Source organism: Rhinolophus sinicus, linkage group LG10 (assembly GCF_036562045.2).
Source record: "Rhinolophus sinicus isolate RSC01 linkage group LG10, ASM3656204v1, whole genome shotgun sequence".
Classification (NCBI taxonomy): domain Eukaryota; kingdom Metazoa; phylum Chordata; class Mammalia; order Chiroptera; family Rhinolophidae; genus Rhinolophus; species Rhinolophus sinicus.
Window position 1 is genome coordinate 59,622,074 of NC_133759.1, and position 23,681 is coordinate 59,645,754.

Here is a 23,681-nt window from a genome sequence, read left to right on the forward strand (position 1 = left end):
CTGCCTGCCAGCCCCTTCCGTCTTTGCTGCTCACTCTTCTAGGGCTACGAGCCCCCAGTGAGAAGGCACAGAGTGTGGTGAATTGTGAGTAAGCCTCAGCAGGTCACTCATGTTTAAAAACAAACAAATGAATTTTTAAAAACCTGTGTTCAGATATGCAGAGATGTGTTTGTTTTTTTATCTTCTGATGCGATGATTTTAAAACTTGTGGGTCATGATATGAATTGTATGGGTGTTTGTCAACAATTTAAAGATGAGTAAAAAAGAAAATTATTAATAGAGAACATCTGTGTAGTAAGGATAAGGCTTATTTTGCAAAACTTCAGTGTTGTATGCTCTTGTACATACACATCTCTGTACTGGGTTACAATGTAAAATTATTTCTCACTGGATAATGATCAAAAGAATTTGAAAGCCTTTGTTCAAGTGAAATGGTTTATAAATGACCAAACTATAAAATGGCAAAGTATCTAGGTAGGCATTTGGTAATACAGAAAGTAAAGGAATTACTCCCATAGGCATGTGGGATTGGGCATCATAGAGTGCTCGTGCAGAACGTGTTCTGAAGAATAACAAAAATTATTTGGACTCTAAAAAATATGCTTTTGAGATTCTATACTGAGGATAAAATGACAAAACATTACTCATAAAAACTCTGGCCTGTTAACTGTTGAGAAATAGATCTTATAATTTATCAGATTTTAAGGCGTAATACAGTTTGTTTAATGTAGTTTCTGGGATCATTCATGGTTGTTGTTTTGTTTGTTTTTGTTTTTACCATTTTCTCTGTGGTGCGTGGCGAGAATGGATTTCTCCGGCAGGGTTTCCGGGCATGATGTAACAGCTATCCAATGAGAAGGTCACAGTCCCTGAGCATAACAGCTCTCCTCTTTTGTGTGCGACAAAAGGACAGTGGAGCCAACAGCTGTCCCCAAACAAGACTCACTTTATTAGTGTCTCAATAAGCGGCATTCACGCAGCTCCTGCACACTCTCTCACGTCCATGCCCTATCTATGCATAGCAATGTTTTGAGGCCCAAAAAGGGGAAAGTCTGGGGTTTCTTTTCAGTATCAAGGACATTTGTAGTATTCTAGCTAGTTAAGAAATATCTAGACTTTTTCAGAGTAATCATAGATAAAATGTTAAGCTTTAACCATTTTCTTTGAGCAAATGTTAAAATATATACGGTACACACGCTTAAGTCAGGGTTATTGAGGAATAACTCCCATTCAGGAAAATTCACCCTTTATAAGTGTGCATTTTTATGTTTATGACTGCCACCATAACCAAAATATAGAATATTTGTAGCATTCTCTTTTCCATAATATCACATAAATAGAACCACACACTATTTAGTATTTTGTGCCTGGCTTGCTTCACTTAATATGATTCTGTTGAGATTCATTTTTTTGCTTATACCAGTAGTCTCTTCCTTTTTGTCACTAAGTAGCGTTTCAATGTATGGATGTCCTACAATTTGTTTATCCATTTACTAGTTAATGCACATTTAAGTTGTTTCCTGATTTTGATGATTGTGAATACAGCTGCTATAAATATTTGCATAAAGGTATTTATATGGACTGTATACTTTTGTTCCTCTTGGATAAGTACCTAGGAGTGGGGTTGCTGGGTCATAGGGAAAGTGTAAGTCTAATTTTGTAAGAAACTGTGAAAGTGTTTTCCAAAGTGGCTGTGCCATTTTGCAACAATGTATCAGAGTTCCAGTTGCTTTGCATCCATGCCATTACTTGTTATTATTAGATTCTAAAACAGATTTTAGCCATTCTAATAGTTGTGTACTTGTATCTCATAGTGGTTTTAATTTGCAGTTCTGTCATGGCTAAATAATGTTGAATATCTTTTCATATAATAGTTTTTTGTTTAAAAAAGATATCCAAATGTGAAATCGTAGTGCCTTTTAGAAGTATACAATTTTTGGCATTTCTTTTATTTTTGTATTTATGATTTTCCCATTTAAATTTGCTTTTGCCACTACAGAGAGATTGTATTATATGGAAGGGTATCTCTATTATGTTCATGTGGAAATTCAACTCAGAAAAATTTTCTCAGCAAGGACGTTAGCAGATTGTGTGCACGTTGTGCTATGAGGAGTGGGAATCGGGAGGTGGGGACTGCCACTTTCATCCTAGCCTTACTCTGCCTAAAATCAAAGGTATCCCCTTTCTTCTAAAATCACTCTGCTGTTGTCTCCCTGATTTCTGGTAATCGTAGGATTAGGTTGGTGCAAAAGTAATTGTGGTTTTTGCAATTATTTTTAACCTTTTAAACCGCAATTACTTTTGCACCAATCTAATGGTATTCCCCTGATTCCTTGAAGTCTCAAAACCCAAATTACAATCTGATTCTCTTCTTTGTCTTTCTCCATGTCATGTCATGTCATGTCATGTCATGTCATGTCATGTCATGTCATGTCATGTCATTCACCAAGTTGGTTGACTGTAACTGTGTGGAGCCTGTGGCCTCCTTTTACCAGATTCTTATTAACTTACTATCTCTGGACTAAGTTAACAGTTCCTCTATCTTCTCATCTGTTCTACACCTTCAATTTGTGTGACCTTTCTTAAACATCTCTTTGAAGTTCTCAGAAATGTATAACTTTCTAAAACTAACACAGGACATTGTTAGCGCTGAGGGATGTCTACACTGTGTTCTTTCTGGTTTTCCCAGCTCCCCTCCACTTACATATTTTTTTGCAAAATCATTTCCCCCAGCAGAATAGGTTCTTCACTGCCCCTGTTCTTTGGCTCCTTTCTGAAATGTGCCTGCGCGGGTCCAAATACTATGCGTCTTTTACAGCCAATTCAGTTGTTGTTTTTTTCTCCTCTTTCTTTTGTTTGAAGTCTTTTAATCCAGGCTCTGAAGATTTCCCTTATTACCTAGCATTTGGCTGTATTGCTGATTTTGATTTAATCGTGCCCTATATTATGTTTAAAACATCTCAGAACTAAGCAGTTAAGCCTTAGCGTATTTGAACAAGGCCTCATCCCCTTTCATTTATACCTAAGTGACACGTGTGGTTGGGACACATGTGCTGCCCGCCCACTCTGAGCTGCACATTGTTCCGTTTCTCAGCACTGCAGAGCCGAGTAGGGCATAGTTAATGCCCCTGGGAACTTAGAGCTTATCAGAGAGGTACACACCCACAGGTAATGTCACGGTAAAGTGCCTGTAACTGAAGACTCTTCAGGTAATGTGGGAGCCAGTCCCCCTGCCTCCCCAAATCATGTCACTGTATTCTCTCATTTCTTATATATAGAGACGGGTGCCAAAAACATGTATATACATTTTAAGAAAGGAAAAGACTGTATTGAAATTGTAATACTCAATATGCACCGATAACAAAAGATGAATACATCACGTTTGACTTCTACAATTACAAGAGGTGCTCCAAGTGGTACCATCAGCATAACTTCAATACAGTTTTTTCCTTTCTTAAAATGTGTATACATTTTTTGGCACCCTCTGTGTGTGTGTGTGTGTGTGTGTGTGTGTGTGTGTGTGTATTTATAATACATATGCTTATAAAAAAGATTTTAGATGAAAGAAGACTAGATACCATAAAGAGGAGGGAAGTAAAAGGAGTAGATTATCATATCCAGAACTTCTGAGATAATTTTTCTTTAGGATTTATGTGAGTTTGGAACTTTCTGACAGCCCAACAGAAAGAAGAACATGAGAGATTACCTGGTTCTTCTTACTGATAAAGACCCAGAGCTTATTATTTGATATTGTCCCTTGGCTTTGGATGCCATCTCTATGTGGATCACTTGCACATGTGCAGCTCGCTGTGGGCCCAGCCGCTGAGTTACAGCCTCATATGACTACTTCCCAGCTGACACCCTCACTCAGATGTCGTAGGGTAACCTGTTCAGAACAGAGCTCTTGGTGTTTATTCTCCTTCTCGTCAACCTGTTCCTTCCTCGTCTCTTGCTTGGATTGCTGCGTTGGCCTGTCACATGGCCGCCTTGATTCCATTCTTGCTTCTCTAAAGTGTCTTTTCTTCACAACAGCCAGAGTGAGCTTTTAAAGAAATAAAGAAATAAACCAGGTCATACTATTGTCTGCTAAAACCCTTCAGTGACATCTCTTTGAAAGAAGTTTTAACTGTGGCTGAGAGTGGCCTCTTCACCTGGCCCCTACCTGCTCACTGACCGTGTCCCATCCCATGCCTCCCCTTCTGCACTCCAGCCGCAGTGTGTCTGCGTATGCGTTACGGCCCTGCTGGCCTCCTCTCTGTGCTGTTTGAACATGCCAAGCTTGTACTTACCCAGGGCATTTGCATTTGTCGTGCCCTCTGTCAGAAATATTCTTTCTTCACCAAGTATCCCATGACTGAGTGCCTGCCATGTGCCAGGCATTTTCTAGGGTCTGGCGATACAGTGACAAAGAGGAGTGACCAAAACCTGTCCCTCGTCGAACTTCTGCGCACGCTTTCCCTGGGCGTTTCTCACGTCCAGCTCCTCCTCGTTCCCCAATCATGTGTCCTCGCTCACGTGTCACCTCAGAGAGGCATTTCTTATCCACCCCTCTTAGAGTGGGACCTTCCCTTCTTCCCTCCTCAGTAATCACAACACCTGGTTCTTTCCTTCCTAGCGTTTTAATAACACTTTATTTAGTCATGCACTTGTTGTCACCTGACTATGTCCTTGGAAGACCCCCGGTGTCTTGAGCAGATACTAGGTGCCGGGTGCAGGCTGAGCAGCACACAGGTGGCCCCTGAACAGCACGGGGAAGGACACCGACCCCATGCCGCCGGACACCTGCGCGTGACTGAAGGTGACCCTCCGCATGCATGGATCGGAAATACTGTTTTTGATCTGCAGTTGGTTGAATCCACGAATGGGAAACCCAGGAGTACAAAGGGTGACTGCATATTTACTGAAAAAACTCCGTGTGGAGGTGGACCCGCACAGTCCAAACGCTGTTGTTTGAGGGTCAACTGGATATTTAGTAGCATTTCATTACAAAACCCAGGGAAGTCAGCCTTGTTCTCCCTGCTAAACAAGGAAACCGGGGCTCAGAGAGTTGTCTTCATCTAGTTCCCCAAGTCCCTGGTTTCCTGTCCAGCACCCTTTTACTGTGTTAACATCGTTAATGATACCTGTAATAACAAAAACCATCATAATACCTAACGTTTCTCAGTCACAACGTGCCAGGTACTGTGATAACCACTTTCCATGGATTATCTCCTTAAATTAATCTTCAGGACACTTCTGTGAGCTGGGTGCTGTATGGTCTTCATTTTGTAGATGGTGTCTTGCCCAGTGCTGGGGGGATTTACTTATTAAGTAGGACAGGTGGGATTTGAACCAGGCAGTCTGACTGCAGAGTTGATGTTCTTAATGATTTTACTCATAACTCTGCACATAGCGCACGATATCTTTCATAATGTTTTCGCTGTTTCACATGCTCAAAAGTTGCTAAAAAGTCGAGGTCCTATTATATCACATCAGCTTATTTAAGGCATTTCTGCAAATAGTGTTGATTCCTTCAGTTGATGACGTAAAGCTTAAAAACCCTGGTTAGTGTTTCCCAGACCAGCTCTCCCAAACAGCCCTGGTCCTGCTGCCCATGCTGAACAGTGTTGACCTCACAAGTCAGTGCCCAGTGACCAGCCACCATGGGCACGGAGAGTTTATGGTGATGAGTGGAGGAGACCACGGTTTCCCACGGCTTTTGTTTAATTCCTCACAGGCTTTGCTTATTGGAGGAAGGGACTTTGTCTTCTGCTCGTTTGTGTTTATGTTTACATTCCTTATAGTTCTGTCTTTTACACAGTAGGTGTTTATAACTACTTACTAATTGTTTGAAGGTTAACATTCTTTCTCAAGTTCAATGCAAAGTTGGCTAACTATACCTTAATTGTTTTGTTTCTAATTAGTTTCTTTTAAAAGTATGTTCACAGCTGTAGCAGATTTACTCAGCTTAAACAATAAGCATATTTTGAAAGACATGATAAAGATAATATTTCTTATAAGAATGTCACTTTTTTATTGTCTGAATATTCAACATCAGTGTAAAAGTACAGTGTAAAGGATTGCTAAGGAGCTGCTAGGTCTAAATAGCTTTGCTTCTAACTTTTGTAACAAGGTGTTACAAAGCTGCAAAGCAATAGCTAGTAGAAATGCAAGCTTTGAGCTCAGATGCAACTTTGAAGCAAAATGAAAATAAAACGAGTTTGGTTAGCTAAGACTATGGCCTTGTGCTGATGATGTTCTAAGATAAAATTATAGCTTTGTAATAGAAATTAGCCTGTGTATTTTAAATGATCTGTAGTTATCAGTTAGGTATATCCAATTTTAATTATGGAAACTAATTCTATAGTAGAAATCTATTTTAGCCACTTGACTATATTGCAAGAACCACTGTATGTCAAAGGTAAAAGCTTAATTGTGGTTCCGAATTATATTTTATATTCTTTTTGGTTTAAAACTTTGCTTCGGAAATCTTTTTTTCAGACATGTTAGTATATGAGTACTTTACAGAGAGATCGTTCATTTAATTGACTATAAAACATTAGGGAGATGAAGCTTTGTTTTTACAGTATATGTGCAGAAGCTACACAGGAGCTGGATCTACTAGTCTGGAGAGCATTTGCATGAAATTGTCTGCTGTCTTTGATGTGTTATAAAATTATGTCGGTAGGTTGACAGCAGTGACACCTACATGGGGGATTTCTTTCTGTTGTCTCAAATAAATTATCATCTGATGTTATTAATTTGGAATTGAGTAGATGATTCTGTACACATACCTATCCTTGTACCAAAAAAAGCATTTGGTATCTCATAATCTTGCAAAATGGGAAACACATAACTACTTTTGAATACAACAGCTGAAGAAGTCCCGATTTTAAGTTTTCCTGAACTAAAGCCAGAACACTTGTTTTCAATTTGTTATTCATTCATAAGGCAATAGTGGATATTTGGGTGGGGTTTTTGAAGTAAGAACCAAAAGCAAAGCCTTTTCTTTGTGCTTTACTTTAATAGAAATGCCTGATCCAGACTCTGACTTCTAGCTGTTCTGTTTCATAGCATCTTGCCAGGTGTTTGCCGTAGCCTGTGAGTGAATCCTGGAGCTAATTGCTGTCCCCCCGGGGCGGGGGGCGGGGACAGCCAGATTGCATCATGCTGTTCTTCCTTGGACAGGCCTGAAGGATGAGTGAAGAATCACTTGGGAAACTAGAACATTCTGATTGTGTTTGTGGTGATACCGCTAAATATTCACGATTTCTCAGAATAGTCTCATGGACAGTAGAAATATCATAATTGAAAAAAAACAACAGGCGAATGATTAAAAATTACATACCTTAAAGGTTTAAAAGAATGTGTATGTTGAAATTCAATTAAGGTCTGTATCTTAGTAATATTGTACCTATTTTAATCTCCTGTTTTGGTAATTGTATTATGGTTCTAGAACATGTCAGCATTAGGGAAAGCTGGATAAAGGTATATGGGGACTGTACTATTTTTGCAACTTTTCTGTAAGTCTAACATTATTTCGAAATGAAATTTTCTAATAAGTTCTCAGAAATATTTTCCAATCAACCTATGTTAAGAAAACTGAAGAAAAGCCCTAGAGACTAAGCTATGAACCAGACACCAGGCAGGCAGGGGCCGAGGATAGGGCAGTGAGCCCCATGACTGCTCCTGCCATGTTTGAATCTTGCAGTTCTGCCATGCTTGTCCTGGTCTCTTGTCACTTATTAGTTGATATTCCTAATCAAAAGAAAAACAGAAAAAAAAACCCACAGAGGTGAAATTAAGAACATGTCTGACTGCCAGTCTCATTACTTCAACTTGAAATTTCTTGTTAACCTTAGATATAAACACCCATGCATGGATTCATCTGGAAATTTCATTTTTTATTTGAAAGTAGAAAGGACGCAGAACATTGAATTGGAATAAATAAGTAAAAATGACCACCTGCTTTTTATTCTTACTTATTTTGGTGCACAGCCTCCACCATATGATTCTTCACATTTGGACTCACTTTCTGCCCCTCGCCTCCATGCCCCCGAGTCATTTATCTGCATTTTACAGGAATGATCATTAGACCTCTTTGGCAGTGGAAATGGTTATTTGAGAAATTATGGTAATTTAAAATTTTCTGGTGTTCAGATAGGCCCTTAAAAAATCCTCCATTACAAACCCACATTATTTAAACAACTTTTATTGACATCAAAATATTTTCTTTAATAACATGCATATTATAATGTAACTCCAGTGGAAACTGAGCTGTGTATGGTAGTGAGCAGTCTTACAATGTTGCGTACGTACTGTTCTGTCTACAAGACACACGGCTTTGGGGAACCGAACAACCAGCTTCAGCTCTCCCAAGTCACTCGGTGTGTCCTCAGGCGAGTTACTTCACATCTCTTAGCATCTGCCCACACCTGTGTTTGTGGAGGAGAATACACACGTCCCCACATTAAATGAGAAATGTAAAATCTTTAGCATAGTGCCTGGAACCTGCTAGCTACTTAGCAAGTGGTAACTACTATTGTCAATAGTAATCACTTATACTGTTGCCTGCACTGTATTTTTATTCCATTTTCCAGTCTATTCTTAAATTATTTGAAAGTCATACACAATAATATTGACAGTTCTAGTGAGGAAGTTTCCCTGCCTTTCCAGCCGGTTTCTTGTTGATCTCAATCCCTGAGTCCCTCCACAGACATAAGCAGATGTGTGATTTCAAAACACGTGCATCGCTCAGATCAGTGCTTTTCACCAGTCAGACTCTTGTTGTTATTGGTGGTGGTGTTCTAATGGATTTAAAGTTGCTCCCAAATGAATAATTTGTAAAGAACACTCATCTTTTTTGCTTGGTCTCAATATTTTTTTCCCCAAAGTGTCTATGTTCAGAAAATTCCTCATTTAAAAGAAAAAAAATTACAAACTCATATTATTTAAAGCAAGTTGTTTTGGGCATTGACATAGTTTATTCATTCACTTGGGTATTTTAATAATATTCCATTAAACATTATGATCTGTATGTAGAAGTAAAGTGTCTTATAAATTCCATTCTATTTGCTATGGAGGCCACTATAACCTGTAGATCCAAATCTAAGTGTATTTATACTCTGTACCAGACGGTCTTATTCAGCTCCCAGTTCTGCTATTAACTACCTGCTCAAACTTTGGTCGGTTACTTAACTTCTCTGAGCCTCAACTTCCTTGTCTATGAAATGAGAGTAAGATGGCACGCACATAACTCAGAAGATCAGGGTTAGGATTACACAAGTCAATGTATATAAAGTGTTTAGTGCCTAAACGTAGTAAGTTCTGGATGTGTTTATTGTGGTTGCTGATATAATCGCTTTTTTTTTAATCATGCTCTGTGTTTGCCAGTGAGGTTTCTCACTTGATTCTAAACCTTTTGGTTCTAGAGTCTTTTTCGTTTGTTTTAAGATATTTATTATTATCCTTTTCAAATAGAAAATGATTTCTTTATATGTTCTTAGACTAAATTATCCTGGCCAGGTTAACATGGAAAGTTATGCTTATCTATGGAGATTCCATTTTTAAACTGTGTCTTCAGCCATGGAGTCTGTTTTGATTAAGTGTTGTTTTTCCCCTGGCAACCAAATTTTTTTTCTCCTGGATTGCATCAGGCACCTCTGTGAAGCTTTCTCCATCACCTCCCTTCTCTCTGTTATAATCCTCTTCTGTTCCCACTGTACCCCCATCAAATATTAGACCTTGGGGCTACTGGTTTTTTTCCCCCTGACTCTACAGTGCCTGACGCCTAGTAGGTACTCAGTAAATATTGAAATTATGAATTACATAACATCATTGATTGTTTCCTCTTGTATGACATGTCGTTCACATCTTGTTATTTGTTCTTTATGGTTGCTTATAAACTCAGCATTATTAATATTTTAAGTCTATTTGAGCAAACTTTTGCTCTTTGGAACCCTTGACGATATTAGTAGATTGACTGAGGATGACCTTCAGTCATCATCAAAAGTTCAGTTTATGTTTCACATTTCTTTTCTAAAGGGTCAGCAAAGTAAGTAATAGTGTTAAAACTGGCATTAGCCTGATAATATACACCCTTTAGTGCATTTACTAAAGAAATACCACATACTACACTTAATGACAAGACTGTCTTTAGAAAGCTGTTCTTTAAAAAAAAACATTTCGTTAGCTTATATATATCTAAAGTTTACATAACTAGGTGTCTTCTTAAGAAAAGGTGTTCCCTGATTTCAAACTATATTACAAAGCTGTAGTAAATAAAACAGTATGGTATGGGTATACAAGCAGGCACATAGATCGATGGAACAGAATAGAGTGCCCAGAAATAAACTCACAGATACATTGTTAATTAATTTATGACAAAGGAACCAAGAATATACAATGGGGAAAGGACAGTCTTTTCAATAAATGGTGTTGGGAAAATTGGACAGCACATGCAAAAGAATGAAATTTGACCACTATTTTACACCATATACAAAAATTAACTCAAAATTGATTAAAAGACTTGAAGTAAGAACTAAAACCGTAACACTCCCAGAGAAAACATAGGTGGTAAGCTCCTTGACCTAGGTCTTGGTGATGATTTTTTGAATCTGACACAAAAAGCAAAAGCAACAAAAGTAAAAATAAACAAGACTACACTAGACTAAAAACCTTCTGCACAGCACAGGAAGCCATCAACAAAATGAAAAGGTAACCTACTAAGTGGGAGAAAATATTTGAAAATCTTATCTGATAAGGGGCTAATATTCAAAATACGTAACTTATACAACTCAATAGCCACAACAAAATCCCAAATAATCCAATTAAAAAATGAGCAAAATAAATGAATAGACATATTTCCAAAGAAGACATACAGATGGCCAACATGTCCATGAAAAGATGCTCAACATCATTAATCATTAGGGAAATCACAAAACCACAATGAGGTATCATCTCACACCTGTTAGAATGGTTATTATCAAAAAGACAAGAAATAACAAGTGTTGGTAAGTATATAAAGAAAAGGGAACCCTGTGCACTGTTGGTGAGAACATAAATTGGTGCAGCCGCTGAGGAAAACAGTATGGAGCGTCCTCAAAAACTTCAAAATAGAACTACCTCATGACCCAGTAATTCCACTTCTGGGTACTTATACAAAGGAAACAAAAACAAACTAACTCTAAAGGATATCTGCACCTCTATGTTGTTGCGGCATTATTTACAATATCTAAGATAGGGAAACAACCTAAGTGTTCATCAGTGGATGAATGGATAAAGAAATTGTGGTATACAAGGTCGGACAATTAAGTTCGAGAACTTGTTGCACCGATGTTGCTAACCTTTTTTGATATCAGAGGGAGGGATTATTAATTATGAATTTGGAGAAACTGGACAGTTAACCAAGTTTACTATTTGGAAGTGCTGAAAAGGCTGCTTGAAAAAGTTAGACGACCTGAAGTTTTCACCAACAATTCATGGCTCTTGCATCACGACAATGCGCAAGCTCACACAGTACTGTCTGCAAGGGAGTTTTTAGCCAGTAAACAAATAACTGTATTGAAACACCCTCCCTACTCACCTGATATGGACCCCAATGACTTCTTTCTTTACTCGAAGATAAAGGAAATATTGAAAGGAAGACATTTTGATGACATTCAGGAAATCAAGGGTAATACAATGACAGCTCTGATGGTCATTGCAGAAAAAGAGTTCCAAAATTGCTTTGAAAGGTGGACTAGGCACTGGTATCAGTGCACAGCTTCCCAAGGGGAGTACTTCGAAGGTGACCATAGTGATATTCAGCAACGAGGTATTTAGCACTTTTTCTAGAATGAGTTCTCAAACTTCATTGTCAGACCTCATATATACACAATGGAATATTATTCACCCATTAAAAAGAACAAAATCTTGCCATCTGTGACAACATGGATGGACCTCGAGGGTATTATGCTAAGTGAAATAAGTCAGAGAAGGACAAATACTGCATGATCTCTCTTATATATGGACTCTTAAAAAAAAAAATCAAGTTCATAAACAGAGAAGAGATTGATGGCTGCCAGAGGCAGGGCTGGAGCATTGGAGTATTGGGTTAAGGGGGTCAAAAGGTAAAAATACAATTTAAGAAAAAACCCAGTAAATTAACGTTAAAAAGTTGTTAAAGTTGACAAACAGGGCCCTATGTATGTCTTGATTTATTAATATGACATCTCCATTTCTCTAGCAACCCTCTCAACCTTGTAGGTATATTTTCAGTGGGGAAATATGGAGGGTAGGAATTACTACTAACTTTACTGTTCTTCTTTCAGTTGTGATATAGTTGATCATACCTAACAATGTCATGCCGCCATCAGTAGGTCATTACACTATTCTAACCACTTTAATTAATATATTCAAGAGGTCTTTTTTCTAAGACTTGTCATCATTACTGCAGTGCATACCATTATGCTAGAGGTCCTACGCAGTGCAGTAAGGCAAGAAAAAGAAATAAAAGGCGGTAATCCAAATTGGAAAGGAAGAAATAAAACTATCTTTATTTATAGATGATGTGATCATTGGTATAGAAAATTTGATGGAATCTACAAAGAAGCTATTAGAGATAGAAAGTTTAGTAAGGTTGTAGGAAACAAGATCAGTATATAAAAATTAACTGTATTTCTACATAGTAGCAACATACAGAAACTGAAATTAAAAAACAAGCAGTACTATTTACAATAGTATCAAAGCAAAGATGTACTTAGAGATACATCTGATATTATAACTGCAAGACCTATGTACTAAAAACTATGAAACACTTTTGAGAGAAAATAATGGAGGCTTAAGTAAATGGAGAATTACACTGTTTATGGGTCAGAAACTCAATATTGTTAACACCTTCATTCTCTCCAAAATGATCTATAGATTCAGTGCAATTCAGATGAAAATCTGAGTAGGCTGTTTTGTAGAAATTGATAAGCTGATTCTAAAATTCAGAAGGAAGTGCTAAGAACCTAGAATATTGTCAGAACAACTTTGAAAAAGAACAACGTTGGAGAACTAATATACTTGTACTACCTCATCTCAAGATTTATTATAGTACTACAGTAGTCAAGAAAATATTGGGGGCCGGCCCGGTGGCTCAGGGGGTTGGAGCTCTGTGCTCCTAACTCCGAAGGCTGCCGGTTCGATTCCCACATGGGCCAGTGGGCTCTCAACCACAAGGTTGCCAGTTCGATTTCTCGAGTCCTGCAAGGGATAGTGGGCTCTGCCCCCTGCAACTAAGATTGAACACGGCACCTTGAGCTGAGCTGCTGCTGAGCTCACGGATGGCTCAGTTGGTTGGAACCACAAGGTTGCCAGTTCGACTCCCGCAAGGGATGGTGGGCTGTGCCCCCTGCAACTAGCAACGGCAACTGGACCTGGAGCTGAGTTGCACCCTCCACAACTAAGACTGGAAGGACAACAACTTGAAGCTGAACGGCACCCTCACAACTAAGATTGAAAGGACAACAACTTGACTTGGAAAAAAAAAAGTCCTGGAAGTGCACACTGTTCCCCAATAAAAGTCCTGTTCCCCCTCCCCAACAAAAAAACAAAGAAAAAAAGAAAGTATTGAACTGGTATCAAGATAGATATGTAAATTAGAACAGAATAGAGAATCCAGAAATAGACCCACATATATATGGACAACTGATTTTTGACAAAAGTGAGAAGGCAGTTCATTGGAGAAAGGATAGACTTTTCCCATTGCTGGAATAATTAAATATCCATATGTAGAAACAAAACAAAAGAGCATCAATCCATACCTTGTGGTATATGTAAAAATCAACACAAAATGTATGATGGACCTAAATGTAAAACCTAAGAACATAAAATTTCTAGAACAAAACATAGGTGAATAATCTTTGTGGCCTGAGTTAGGCAAAGATTTCTTGGATATGTCACCAAAAGCAAGATCCATAAAATAATAATTTGCACTTCATCAAAATTAAATACTTTGTTCTTTGATAGATACTATTAAGAGAATGAAAAGACAAGCCACAGACTAGGAAAAAAATATTTCAAATGACTTTTACCTTGAATATATAAATAACTCTCAAAACTCAATAATTAAGAAAACAGATAACCCAATATCAATGTAACATTTGGACAGACACTTCACCAAAGAAAATACATAGATGGAAAAAAGTACATGAAAAAAAGCTCAACATCGTTAGTCCTTAGGGAAATACAAATGTAAAGCACAATGAAATACTGCACACCTATTAGAATGATTGAAATTTGAAAATAAAGGATGTGGATAAATGAGGACTGGTTAGAATGTAAAATGGTAGAACTGCTTTGGAAAAGTTTCATAGTTTCTTAAAAAGTTAAACATATACCTACAGTGCAATCCAGCTATTTCGTACCTAGATATTTCCCCAAGAGAAATGAAGTCATGTGTCCATATAAAGACATGTATAGAAATGTTCATAGCAGCTTTATTTGTAATAGCCCCAAACTGGAAAAATCCCAAATGTCCATCAAAAGGTGAATACATAGATGTCATATCTACACAGTGGCATATTACTTACCAATTAAAAATGAATGAACCATTGACATCCACAATAACATGGATGAATCATATAAAAATTCTGAAGGAAAGAATCCAGGTTTTAAAAAATGAATGTATAATTCATTTATATAAAATTCTAAATAAAGCAAACTAATTTAGAGTTGACAGATCAGATGGTTTAGGGGGTGGCGAGGAAGGGCAGGAAAGAGATGACAAAGGGACACAGAAAACTTTTTGGGGTGATGGATCTGTTCACTGTCTTAATTGTGCAATGATTTCATGTGTATGTGTATGTGATGTGTATGTGTATGTGATGTGTATGTGTATGTCATGTGTATGTATATGCCATGTGTATGTATATGCCATGTGTATGTCTATGTCGTGTGTATGTCATGTGTGTATATGTCGTGTATGTATATGTCATGTGTATGTCAAAACTTAACTGGCATACTTTAGTATGTGTAATTTATTGGACATCACTTATACCTCAGTAAAGCTAAAGAAAAAAAAAAAAGAAGACTACAGGCTCTGCTGTTAGAAAGCCTGGGTAAAAGGTGGTAATAACAGTACCCAGCTCTTAGAGTTGTTGTGAGGATGGTGGGTTTTAGTATATGTTCTGAGACTGGACCAGGGCCTGACCAGAGCACTGCCCCCCATTGGATGTGACTGTATCTGTCTTCTCTTAGATCATAAACTCTTGGTGAGCAAGCCACCAAGCCCCTGCCATCATTTTGCCTACTTCATGGGTATTTATTTGTATAATCTTTAACTTCATGACAGTACAAAAAAAATGTTTGGACAAATTTTAAATTGATAGTTAACTAACAGAGTTAGCATCCTTCAAACATGCAACCTGGGTGGTAAAAATTGAAAACAGAACTGAAGAATTTGGCATACACTGCTCTGGATTAATCTGTGAACTGTGGTATTTATATGTTCAGAATTATATGGGAAATATTTAAAATGTTACATTGTCTTAAAGGTGTAGCTTTATTTTTATTTTTATTTACACACATATTACACACACAAATGTGTGTGTTTGTATGTGTATGTCATACATACTTCCTGGAAAGTGTTTCCTTTGAGCACTCTAATGCAGCTATCACCCTTCTTCCTTTGACTTACTTTAGAATGCAGCGAAGTCCTTGGGAAAATCAGTTATGTCATCAGTGAGGAATGCCACCAAAATAGCTTCTCACTTAAGTTCCCATCCCTAGAGCTAAGCCACAGGAGGTTCCGATAAATTCAAATATTTAATAACTCGTATTTTTCTTTCTCCTTCCACACAGGCCCTCTGGTCCTGGAGGCAGCGTCACGTGGTGGATTCTTGGCAGTCAGCAGTCTGTGGAGCTTTTGCAGGTGCAAAGGATTATATGATACTGGGAAAGACCAAGAGGGGGAGAAAAATGTGAAAATATTAACTATGCAAAAACAACATTCTTTAGAAATTCCAGATTGTTTAGATGAAGAGAGTTCCACCAGTTGTTTGAGAAAAGAAAGTGTCTTAGAAAAAAAGAAACTGCTATAAAGGTGTCTGCTTGAAAGACAACCAATTTGTTTTTGACAAATTTTTTGTTTTCTTTTTATCTTTATTAAAGCCTTCACTCAGGCCCGTGGATTATCTTAAAGATGATTTATAAAGTCCTCTGTGGGAAGAGACTTGTTGTGGGTGCAGGGCCGACTGAGCAGCTGTCTGCCGTGAGCTGAGCTTTGGGGGTTTAAGCGATTTCTGCAGCCGGCGGTGATTCACGGCTCGTGTGACATGTTTGACAGCACCGTAGATTAACTAGTGTCAGGAGAACAGAGCTGCTCCCCAGCTTACTGGAGGCTAAACGGGTCTGTGTAGAAAGGATGGGGATCTAAACATCTGGGCATTTTCTAGACATTCAACCCAGAGCAAAGTGACAATATGCAATATTGTGTCATCCATCACTAAGTCATAGGAATTTTCCAGGGAGGTTTCAATGAGAACTCAGATGCTTTACGGAATTTAATAAATGATAGGTTTAGTAGTGTGAAAGAGAAACACATTTTATTGTTGCGAATCAAGGTGAGTTAGAATTACAGTGGAAATAAATCGAAGTGGAGGTTTGCCAGAAAGTTGTGAAATGCTAGTTTAGATGGGAAGCCAGTAAATCGATAGATATGTAGGTTTAGATGTTAACTTTATTAGAAAGGAATTATGTTCCAATTTGTTTAATGGTTGTTGGGTTGGGTATTTTGTTGCAGTGATTAGGAAACCAGAAAACATACATTTTGCAGGATTCTTTATTAATAATTGGACCCATTTGACCTGTGGAACTGATCATCAGAAATAAGAATCTTGCCTCTAGACACAAAACCTGCTCAGATTGATTATGACAGGTAATTGTTTCCACATGACATGGTCATTAGCTGTGTTAAATGAGTAGGTGGTCTTGATTCATTTTCCAGAGGTCAGGCATCTTTACCCCCCAACCCCTAAATGAAATGTGCATTCTTGTTGACTCCTTCCTGGGCCCTGGGGACATGTGGTCATCTTGGGTAAGGAAAGGCCACTTTTTAAAGTTAACAATACCAAAAAACTGCCATGTGTTCAAATAAGTATATAGTCTCTGGTCCTATTCCTCAAAGATTTGCTTACAAATGCATGGCTTCTATTAAGGAAATTTGCATTCATTATCATTCCTTTTTCTGAATAATGCTTTGTAATAGGCATTAAGCACTTAGATTTGTCAGAAGTGGGGAAAGAAAGAAACTCTTTATCAGACATCCACTGGATCGCGGGCCCTGTCAGTAAGTGGCCCACTGAGGCGTGCAGCACACGGCACGTGCTCCAGGGCCCGTGGAGAAGTTGGGATGTGAGCAGGGAAGGGCTTTGCCCTGAGTTACGCATCTCGTGCAGCCCAGCTGGTTGGACTTACAGAGCTGTCAAGTCTCAGTTCTGCCTCCAGCTAAGGAATGAGACTTGGGGTCTTTCTTGGGTACCAGCACCTTACCTGTAACTCAGAAGCAACCCCCCTACTTTAAGGGCTCACAGTACTTCTGGGATAGGTGAGACAATGTATGTAACAGTCCTATTACATTGATAAAACGGAACAGATGTAAGGAATTATTACTATTTCAATAAAAAAGGAATTATTACTCTTTCAAAAATGAAAAGCTGTTATCATCACAGTAATTTCAGTTGCATTGAAAGAATATTAATAAAGTTACTATACACAATCGTCTCTGCGACAATCATGTTTTTTCAGCTGAGGTTCTGATAAGTGAAGGAGTTTGTCCAAGAATCCATTGTCAGTAGATCCACATGTATCTAGCAAAAGATAAATACATTCCTTGTTTATGTCCCTCTTGGTTTGAAATTGTAGTTGGTACAAATGTCGATCCTCAGGAACTAGGCTACTACTTTAAAATCTTTCTGAAAGATAAACATTATTTGAAAATATTCCAGATTGTGGAAAAGTGATATTCTGCAACACTGCGGGTTACACACTATAGAGAATAATGACCTGCCATTGGGGCGGCCCCTGGATCTGATGCTTACTCGCTGCTCTGTCAGACGCTCGCCTTGCATGGCCAGAAAGCCGGCCCTTACATTAGAAACCCAATTTCTCGTCCCTGCGTGCTTTTCCAGTTTCTAAATGGGTTCAGTCATCGTGGATGAAGACTCTTCTGTGCCCATGCTTGTTTTATAAACTACTTAGTACAAATACCCAAAAATGGCCCTTGAGATCCGAGGTGTTGATGGCTTGTCCTGCTCAGAAATTTCTTTAGCATCTGGTCAGGGGTTAAAGTAGGGGAAAAAGGACTTTGCCATTTTCCTCACTTCCAAGTTAACTTCTAAACACAAAACCATAATTCAGTCTAAGTAATTATGACGTTTGCTATGAGAGTGATGATTGCTATTCTAATGTTCTTCGATCTGTTTCTTGCAATAATTAACACACGACTTTGCATTCTCTAAGAGAGGAGAGGGACAGATATGGACAGATCGGTAGATAGATAGATCTTCCTATGGAATTCTAGAATAGGGCAAAGGATTATCTGGGTACAAATGAGAAGGCCTAACAATCTTTAAAACACAAACAAAACCACATTTGTTGTTGCTGAAGCCCTACCCGTCCGGACACTTGTTTGGAGATCTTGCAAAAGAGGTACACGGAGGTGCTCTTCGTCCCAGGCCTGTCAGAGGAGGGAGACCCTGAGAGACAGGGAGCGGCAGTGTGGGGCCGCCCACGGATGTCCCCGCACAAGGGAGGTGACAGCTCCAGACCCGTAGTAGGAAGGTGGCCCTCTGTCTAAAGAAGATAAAAAATCAGCGTTTGCTTCTCAAGGACACGTATGACATCTAGTTTCCCCTGAATCTGGTCCTTGAAAGCGGTTAACCGAACATTCAGTAAAAGCCTAACTGCAGTGGAGCCCATAGAAAATGGTTTCATGTGATTTGAACACTGAAGCGTCTGTAGTTGCTGTACCAAATCATGTTTCTTGGCTAATAGCTTAGCATGTTCCCTGTGTTTATCACCAGCAGTTTACAGTTCCCTTAAGTAAAATGTAGAAAAGAATGACATTTTAACTGAAAGTACAGGTGCTCTGCCCCCATCTCATTATGACCCGTTATTCTATTACATGATCTTCACAAGTGCTTCTTGCAGACTTGTAAAAAAACATTGTGAGGTCTGTGAATCAAAGCAATCTTTGCTATTTGAAGATATTTAAATTGATTTATTAGTAACGTTCATAAAATGCAGTTTCCATCGTAGTAAAATTAGGACCTATTGAAGCATCTGTGTTTCTGTCTTTAATGTTTCTTCTTGTCACTTAGATGAAGCAAATCTCTAAGAGGACATGGGCAGGCATCCACAGTAAAGGAATGGGGCACTTTTGCTAATAGCCAAACTAAATTTGATTTGCAGATTGATTAGAAGGCAAGTGCTTTTCAACATAGATGACTCATAAAAGCTTGAGTGGTCAGACAGCCAACTTTTAAGTCTTTTTAAGTTGGTTTAGGACAGATTATGAACATTTTCAAATAGGAAAAATGGTGTGTGCACTTCTGAGTTTTGATAGTCGGACAAATTTTAATGTCTTAACATAGCACAGTGATTATGTAGGAAAAGAGCGCTATTGGAGCCCAGCTACACGTGACTTTGAGGCCCCGCTCCACACTATCTATGTGTCCCTGGGCAGGTTGTCTGAAAAGTGCAACAATAATACCTATGCAAATGAGATAAAATAACCAATGAAAGTACTAGCATAGTCTCAGTGTTCCAGACACAAACTAAGCACAAATATTAGCTTCGAGCTTCACTTCCCCCATCCCTTTTAGAGGACAAGTTGAAATCTTCAGTTTGTAAAAACTGCAGACACTTGTCCAGGGCACCTAGTAAGCATTTTTGAGTACCTACTGTGTGCGCTGGGCTGGAGACATGACAAAAAATCACACATAACCTCTGCCCACCCAGAAAAGAGCTAATTACTTTGAAAACTAGTATGAGCCAGGCGCTCTCCTAGACGCTTCGCACAGACTCATGTAATCCCTGTGTCGTGTTGCCATCTGCATTTTATAGATGAAACACTGAGGCCACAAAGACGCAGTGGCCAGGAGCTCAGGTTGTGGAGTCAGACAGAAAAGTTCGAGTCTCAGTGCGAAACCACATAAAACCTATGAGTTCTTTCAGCTCTCGGAGCTGCGGTTTCCCCACCCGGAGCGTGAGGTAACAAGAACACCTGTCTCACGGGGGTCTTCACCTGGAGAATAAGTAGTTTACCTAAGGCCAGTCAACCAGTAGAGCAGGGAGGTAAGCCTTGGTCTTTCTGAACCAAAAGAAGCGTTCTTTCGGCCAGACCCTGCAGCCAGCAAGGGAAACAAAACCGAATATAAGATTTGGGGTGGGAGGTTTGGGATGGTACAGGTTCACTGCCTTTGTTTCCTTTGTCCTTTTTCTTCATACCTTAACCCATAAACATACATATATATTATATATATATATATGTATATATAATATATATGTGTGTGTATATATATATGTACATACATACATCTAATATATATATATAAAATATATATAATATAATTATACATATTATATGTATGTTTATGGATGTGAAGCCTTCCTGGACCCTTTTCTATAATTAAAAGCATATTTACCGCTTTCGTATAGACTACGTGGTTAAAAAAAAATTAAAAGAGTAGGATTTTGGGACTGGGTCCACAAATTTTTAAAATACTTGGAAGTTTAGCAAGTCAGGCAATGTTTGGATCTGGAGAAAACGTTTCACATATTCATAACACAAAAGTGGCTAAAACAAAAGAGACTAACATTCATGTTAGTTGATACTCTGTAGTCCTAAGGCGGGTATCATTTGTGGGTCACTAAAAATGGAACAAAGCAGCATAAATGGGTACATCTTTCAAAAAGTCAGTGTCATAACGTTACCAAATGGAGGAGGTTCAGTGTAATGATCTTATTTCAGCAACATCGTTAGAAAGATGTTTGGCGGAGCTCAAGTGACCTTGTGCACGTGCCACGAAACTTGGATGGAGCGCAGAGCTATTTCTGGAGCATCCTTCGCACACGTGTGTTCTGTTCAGCCCACTTCCAAAGCTGCCTGTCTCACCCTAGCTCATGGATGTGGAATCTTGAGAAAGCCCTTTTGGGTTTATTATTTCTACCTCCTTTGGGCCTCTTGAGGTGTAAAATACATTTTTGTATCATATTAAATAAAATATTGGCACCATATACTGTGGTTTCTGTTTAAAACAAAAAAAGTCTTCTGATTCCTGTGTCCATAGATATGGACCCCTTTAAAATGCGTGGAGTTTTTAAAAATCAGTTTGGCAGTTACAGTCCTGCATGGGAGATGAGGTAGGAAGGAAGCCATAAGGAAGAATGCCTGTTAAATCAAGACCGACTCTAACAAGATGCAGAAAGGAGCTGAGAAATGTTGTTACTCTAACTGGCTTTGTTGTCAGAAGCCTGGAAATTTAGAAAGCTTTATTCTTTTCACGTTTTTACCTTGGAGAGTCCAGCCATTTACACCAAAATCTCCCCGGTGACACACGTTTGTCTGCCCATTTTGCCTCTGAGCAGAATGATAAAAGCATTCTGGAGTTGTGATTAAAGTACAGGGGCCCCTAGAAGGCAGGGTAGCCCCCAGCCTCCTGCTGAAAGGAGGGGTCTGCCCGTGGACACACACCCACGGTGGATACCCACTCGGGCTTGTTCACTGCTCCATAAGAGCAAGATATGTGTGGGGCCTTGTTTTTACCCGAGGAGGTAAAGCATTCTCTTGTTACCTCTTTTCTGTACAGTTCGAGGTCACTACAGAAGCAGTGGAGCATGTGCGTCCTATTCTTGAATCAGTCAGGTGGACATAATGATAAAGTGATGTTGGCAGAGTTACGAGGAATTAGAAAATGAAAATTATGAAATACCATGTAATACAGTAAACAATACCTCGCTGTGTCTTGGGTATTTTTATACACACAGGTGGATTTGCTGCTGCTGTCACCACGCCTCTGGATGTCGCGAAAACAAGAATCATGTTAGCAAAGGTAAGTGGGAAGAGGGCGCAATGTAGACATGACAGACACTTTTGTCTGTTAGCACCGGGGCTTATCTGCAGAGAAAGGAAATAAAAATGGAGAACACTTCCCTGTCCTAGCACCGTGTGCTGCTTGCTGAACCACTAATGAGATGGACTTGGAACAAACAATATCCATAGTTACCGCAGCGACCAGTTTCTGCAAGGCCTTTGACCTCTTCGTCCTCATTTTCAACTGCCTTATGTAAGCTAGCAGGGCTGGTAGGGCCCCTGCCTGCTCAGACCACGTTCACATCATCTGTTTTCCCTGGTGACAAGGCCGAGGCTCGGAGAGGTCACTTGTTTTATACCAGAGGCTCTGCACTTAGATCACCTTAGGTTGTACTTGGTCTCAGCTGGGTGAATGAGGACAGAGTCAGAATTGTTAAAAGTGTTTCATTACAAAGAAAATTTGTTTTTAAAAAAGCTAGACCGAGACTTTGGAGAATTCCACACATACAACATATCTGGAATACAAATTGGTAGCTGCAAAATAGTCCTGGGGATGGAAAGTACAGAATAGGGAATATGGTCCATAATATTGTAATAACTATTTGTGGTGCCAGGTGGGTACTAGACGTAATGATGTGAGCACTTCGTAAGTCCTATAAATGTCTAATCACTATGCTGTACACCTGAAACTAATATAATACTGTATGTCAACTGTAATTGAAAAATAAAACATTAAGAAATAAATTGAACATAGGACTCTTTATTAAATGTTTGTTAGCTACTTAAGTTAGATTCATAATTGTACTATATATACTGATTATTCCCCATTCTTCTCAGAACAATTACTACTGCTTTCAGTCTTTTTCCTATTCAGTAGTTGTACGTAAATTATGTGGGTGAGCGGTGCTCCTAGTTTGATAATGAAACACCTAGAAAAGCAGCTTTCCATGGGCATGGGCCAAATCAGTGCTTGCCTGTGGGTTTGAATGTAAGGGCCTCTGATTCCCGGGAAACACTCCCATCTGTTTGAAACTGTCCTAGATGAGGGTGGTAGGTAGGAAGCCATGCATCTGAGGAGATCTGAGGGCCAGCTGTGCACGGGGAGTTTCATAAGATAATGGCTTTCTCTTGTGTTTTCATGCAGGCTGGTTCCAGCACTGCCAGTGGGAATGTCCTCTCTGCCCTGCACGGGGTCTGGCGGACGCAGGGGCTGTCAGGGTAAGAGCAGTCGCAACGCTCCGCCGTCTTCCTCTGTCCACCAGCTCGTCCTCCTTGAGCCTGACATGAGGCTTTCCTTTCCTTTCTTCTGCTTGTGTCCTGATTGGGATCTCTACTTATACTGTACAAAACATGTTTGATTTTGCTTATGTGACATAACTGTGCAATCAACTGCGCACCTAGTCTGTCCAGGTGATTCCCAGCCTCGTCTGTCTGGATGTTAGATGACATGCAGGTAGCGCTTGCTGGCTTCCCAGCTGCAGCATTGAGAAGACAGGCAGGCTTCTGCTTCTATAAAGCAGGAATGCAAGTGAGCGAGGGTAACTTTGTTAGAAGAAAGCATTTGTGGTTTGGGGTACTTTTAACTATTATTAGCAACAAATTACTTTCAACATACCTTAGTGCATGTCACCACTTGAAACCCACT

General features: G+C 39.1%; 1 protein-coding gene across 3 annotated transcripts in view; it reads left to right on the forward strand.

Moving 5' to 3' along the window:
* The window catches only part of SLC25A26 (solute carrier family 25 member 26), a 153,188-nt gene that overhangs the window by 124,696 nt on the left and 4,811 nt on the right, over positions 1-23,681 (forward strand). For all 3 annotated transcript variants that reach the window (XM_019757175.2, XM_019757179.2, XM_019757178.2), the window contains 3 exons: positions 15,805-15,874; positions 21,991-22,055; positions 23,181-23,254. In XM_019757175.2, coding sequence (XP_019612734.1) covers positions 15,805-15,874; positions 21,991-22,055; positions 23,181-23,254 — 209 coding nt within the window. The remainder of the gene's footprint in view (positions 1-15,804; positions 15,875-21,990; positions 22,056-23,180; positions 23,255-23,681) is intronic.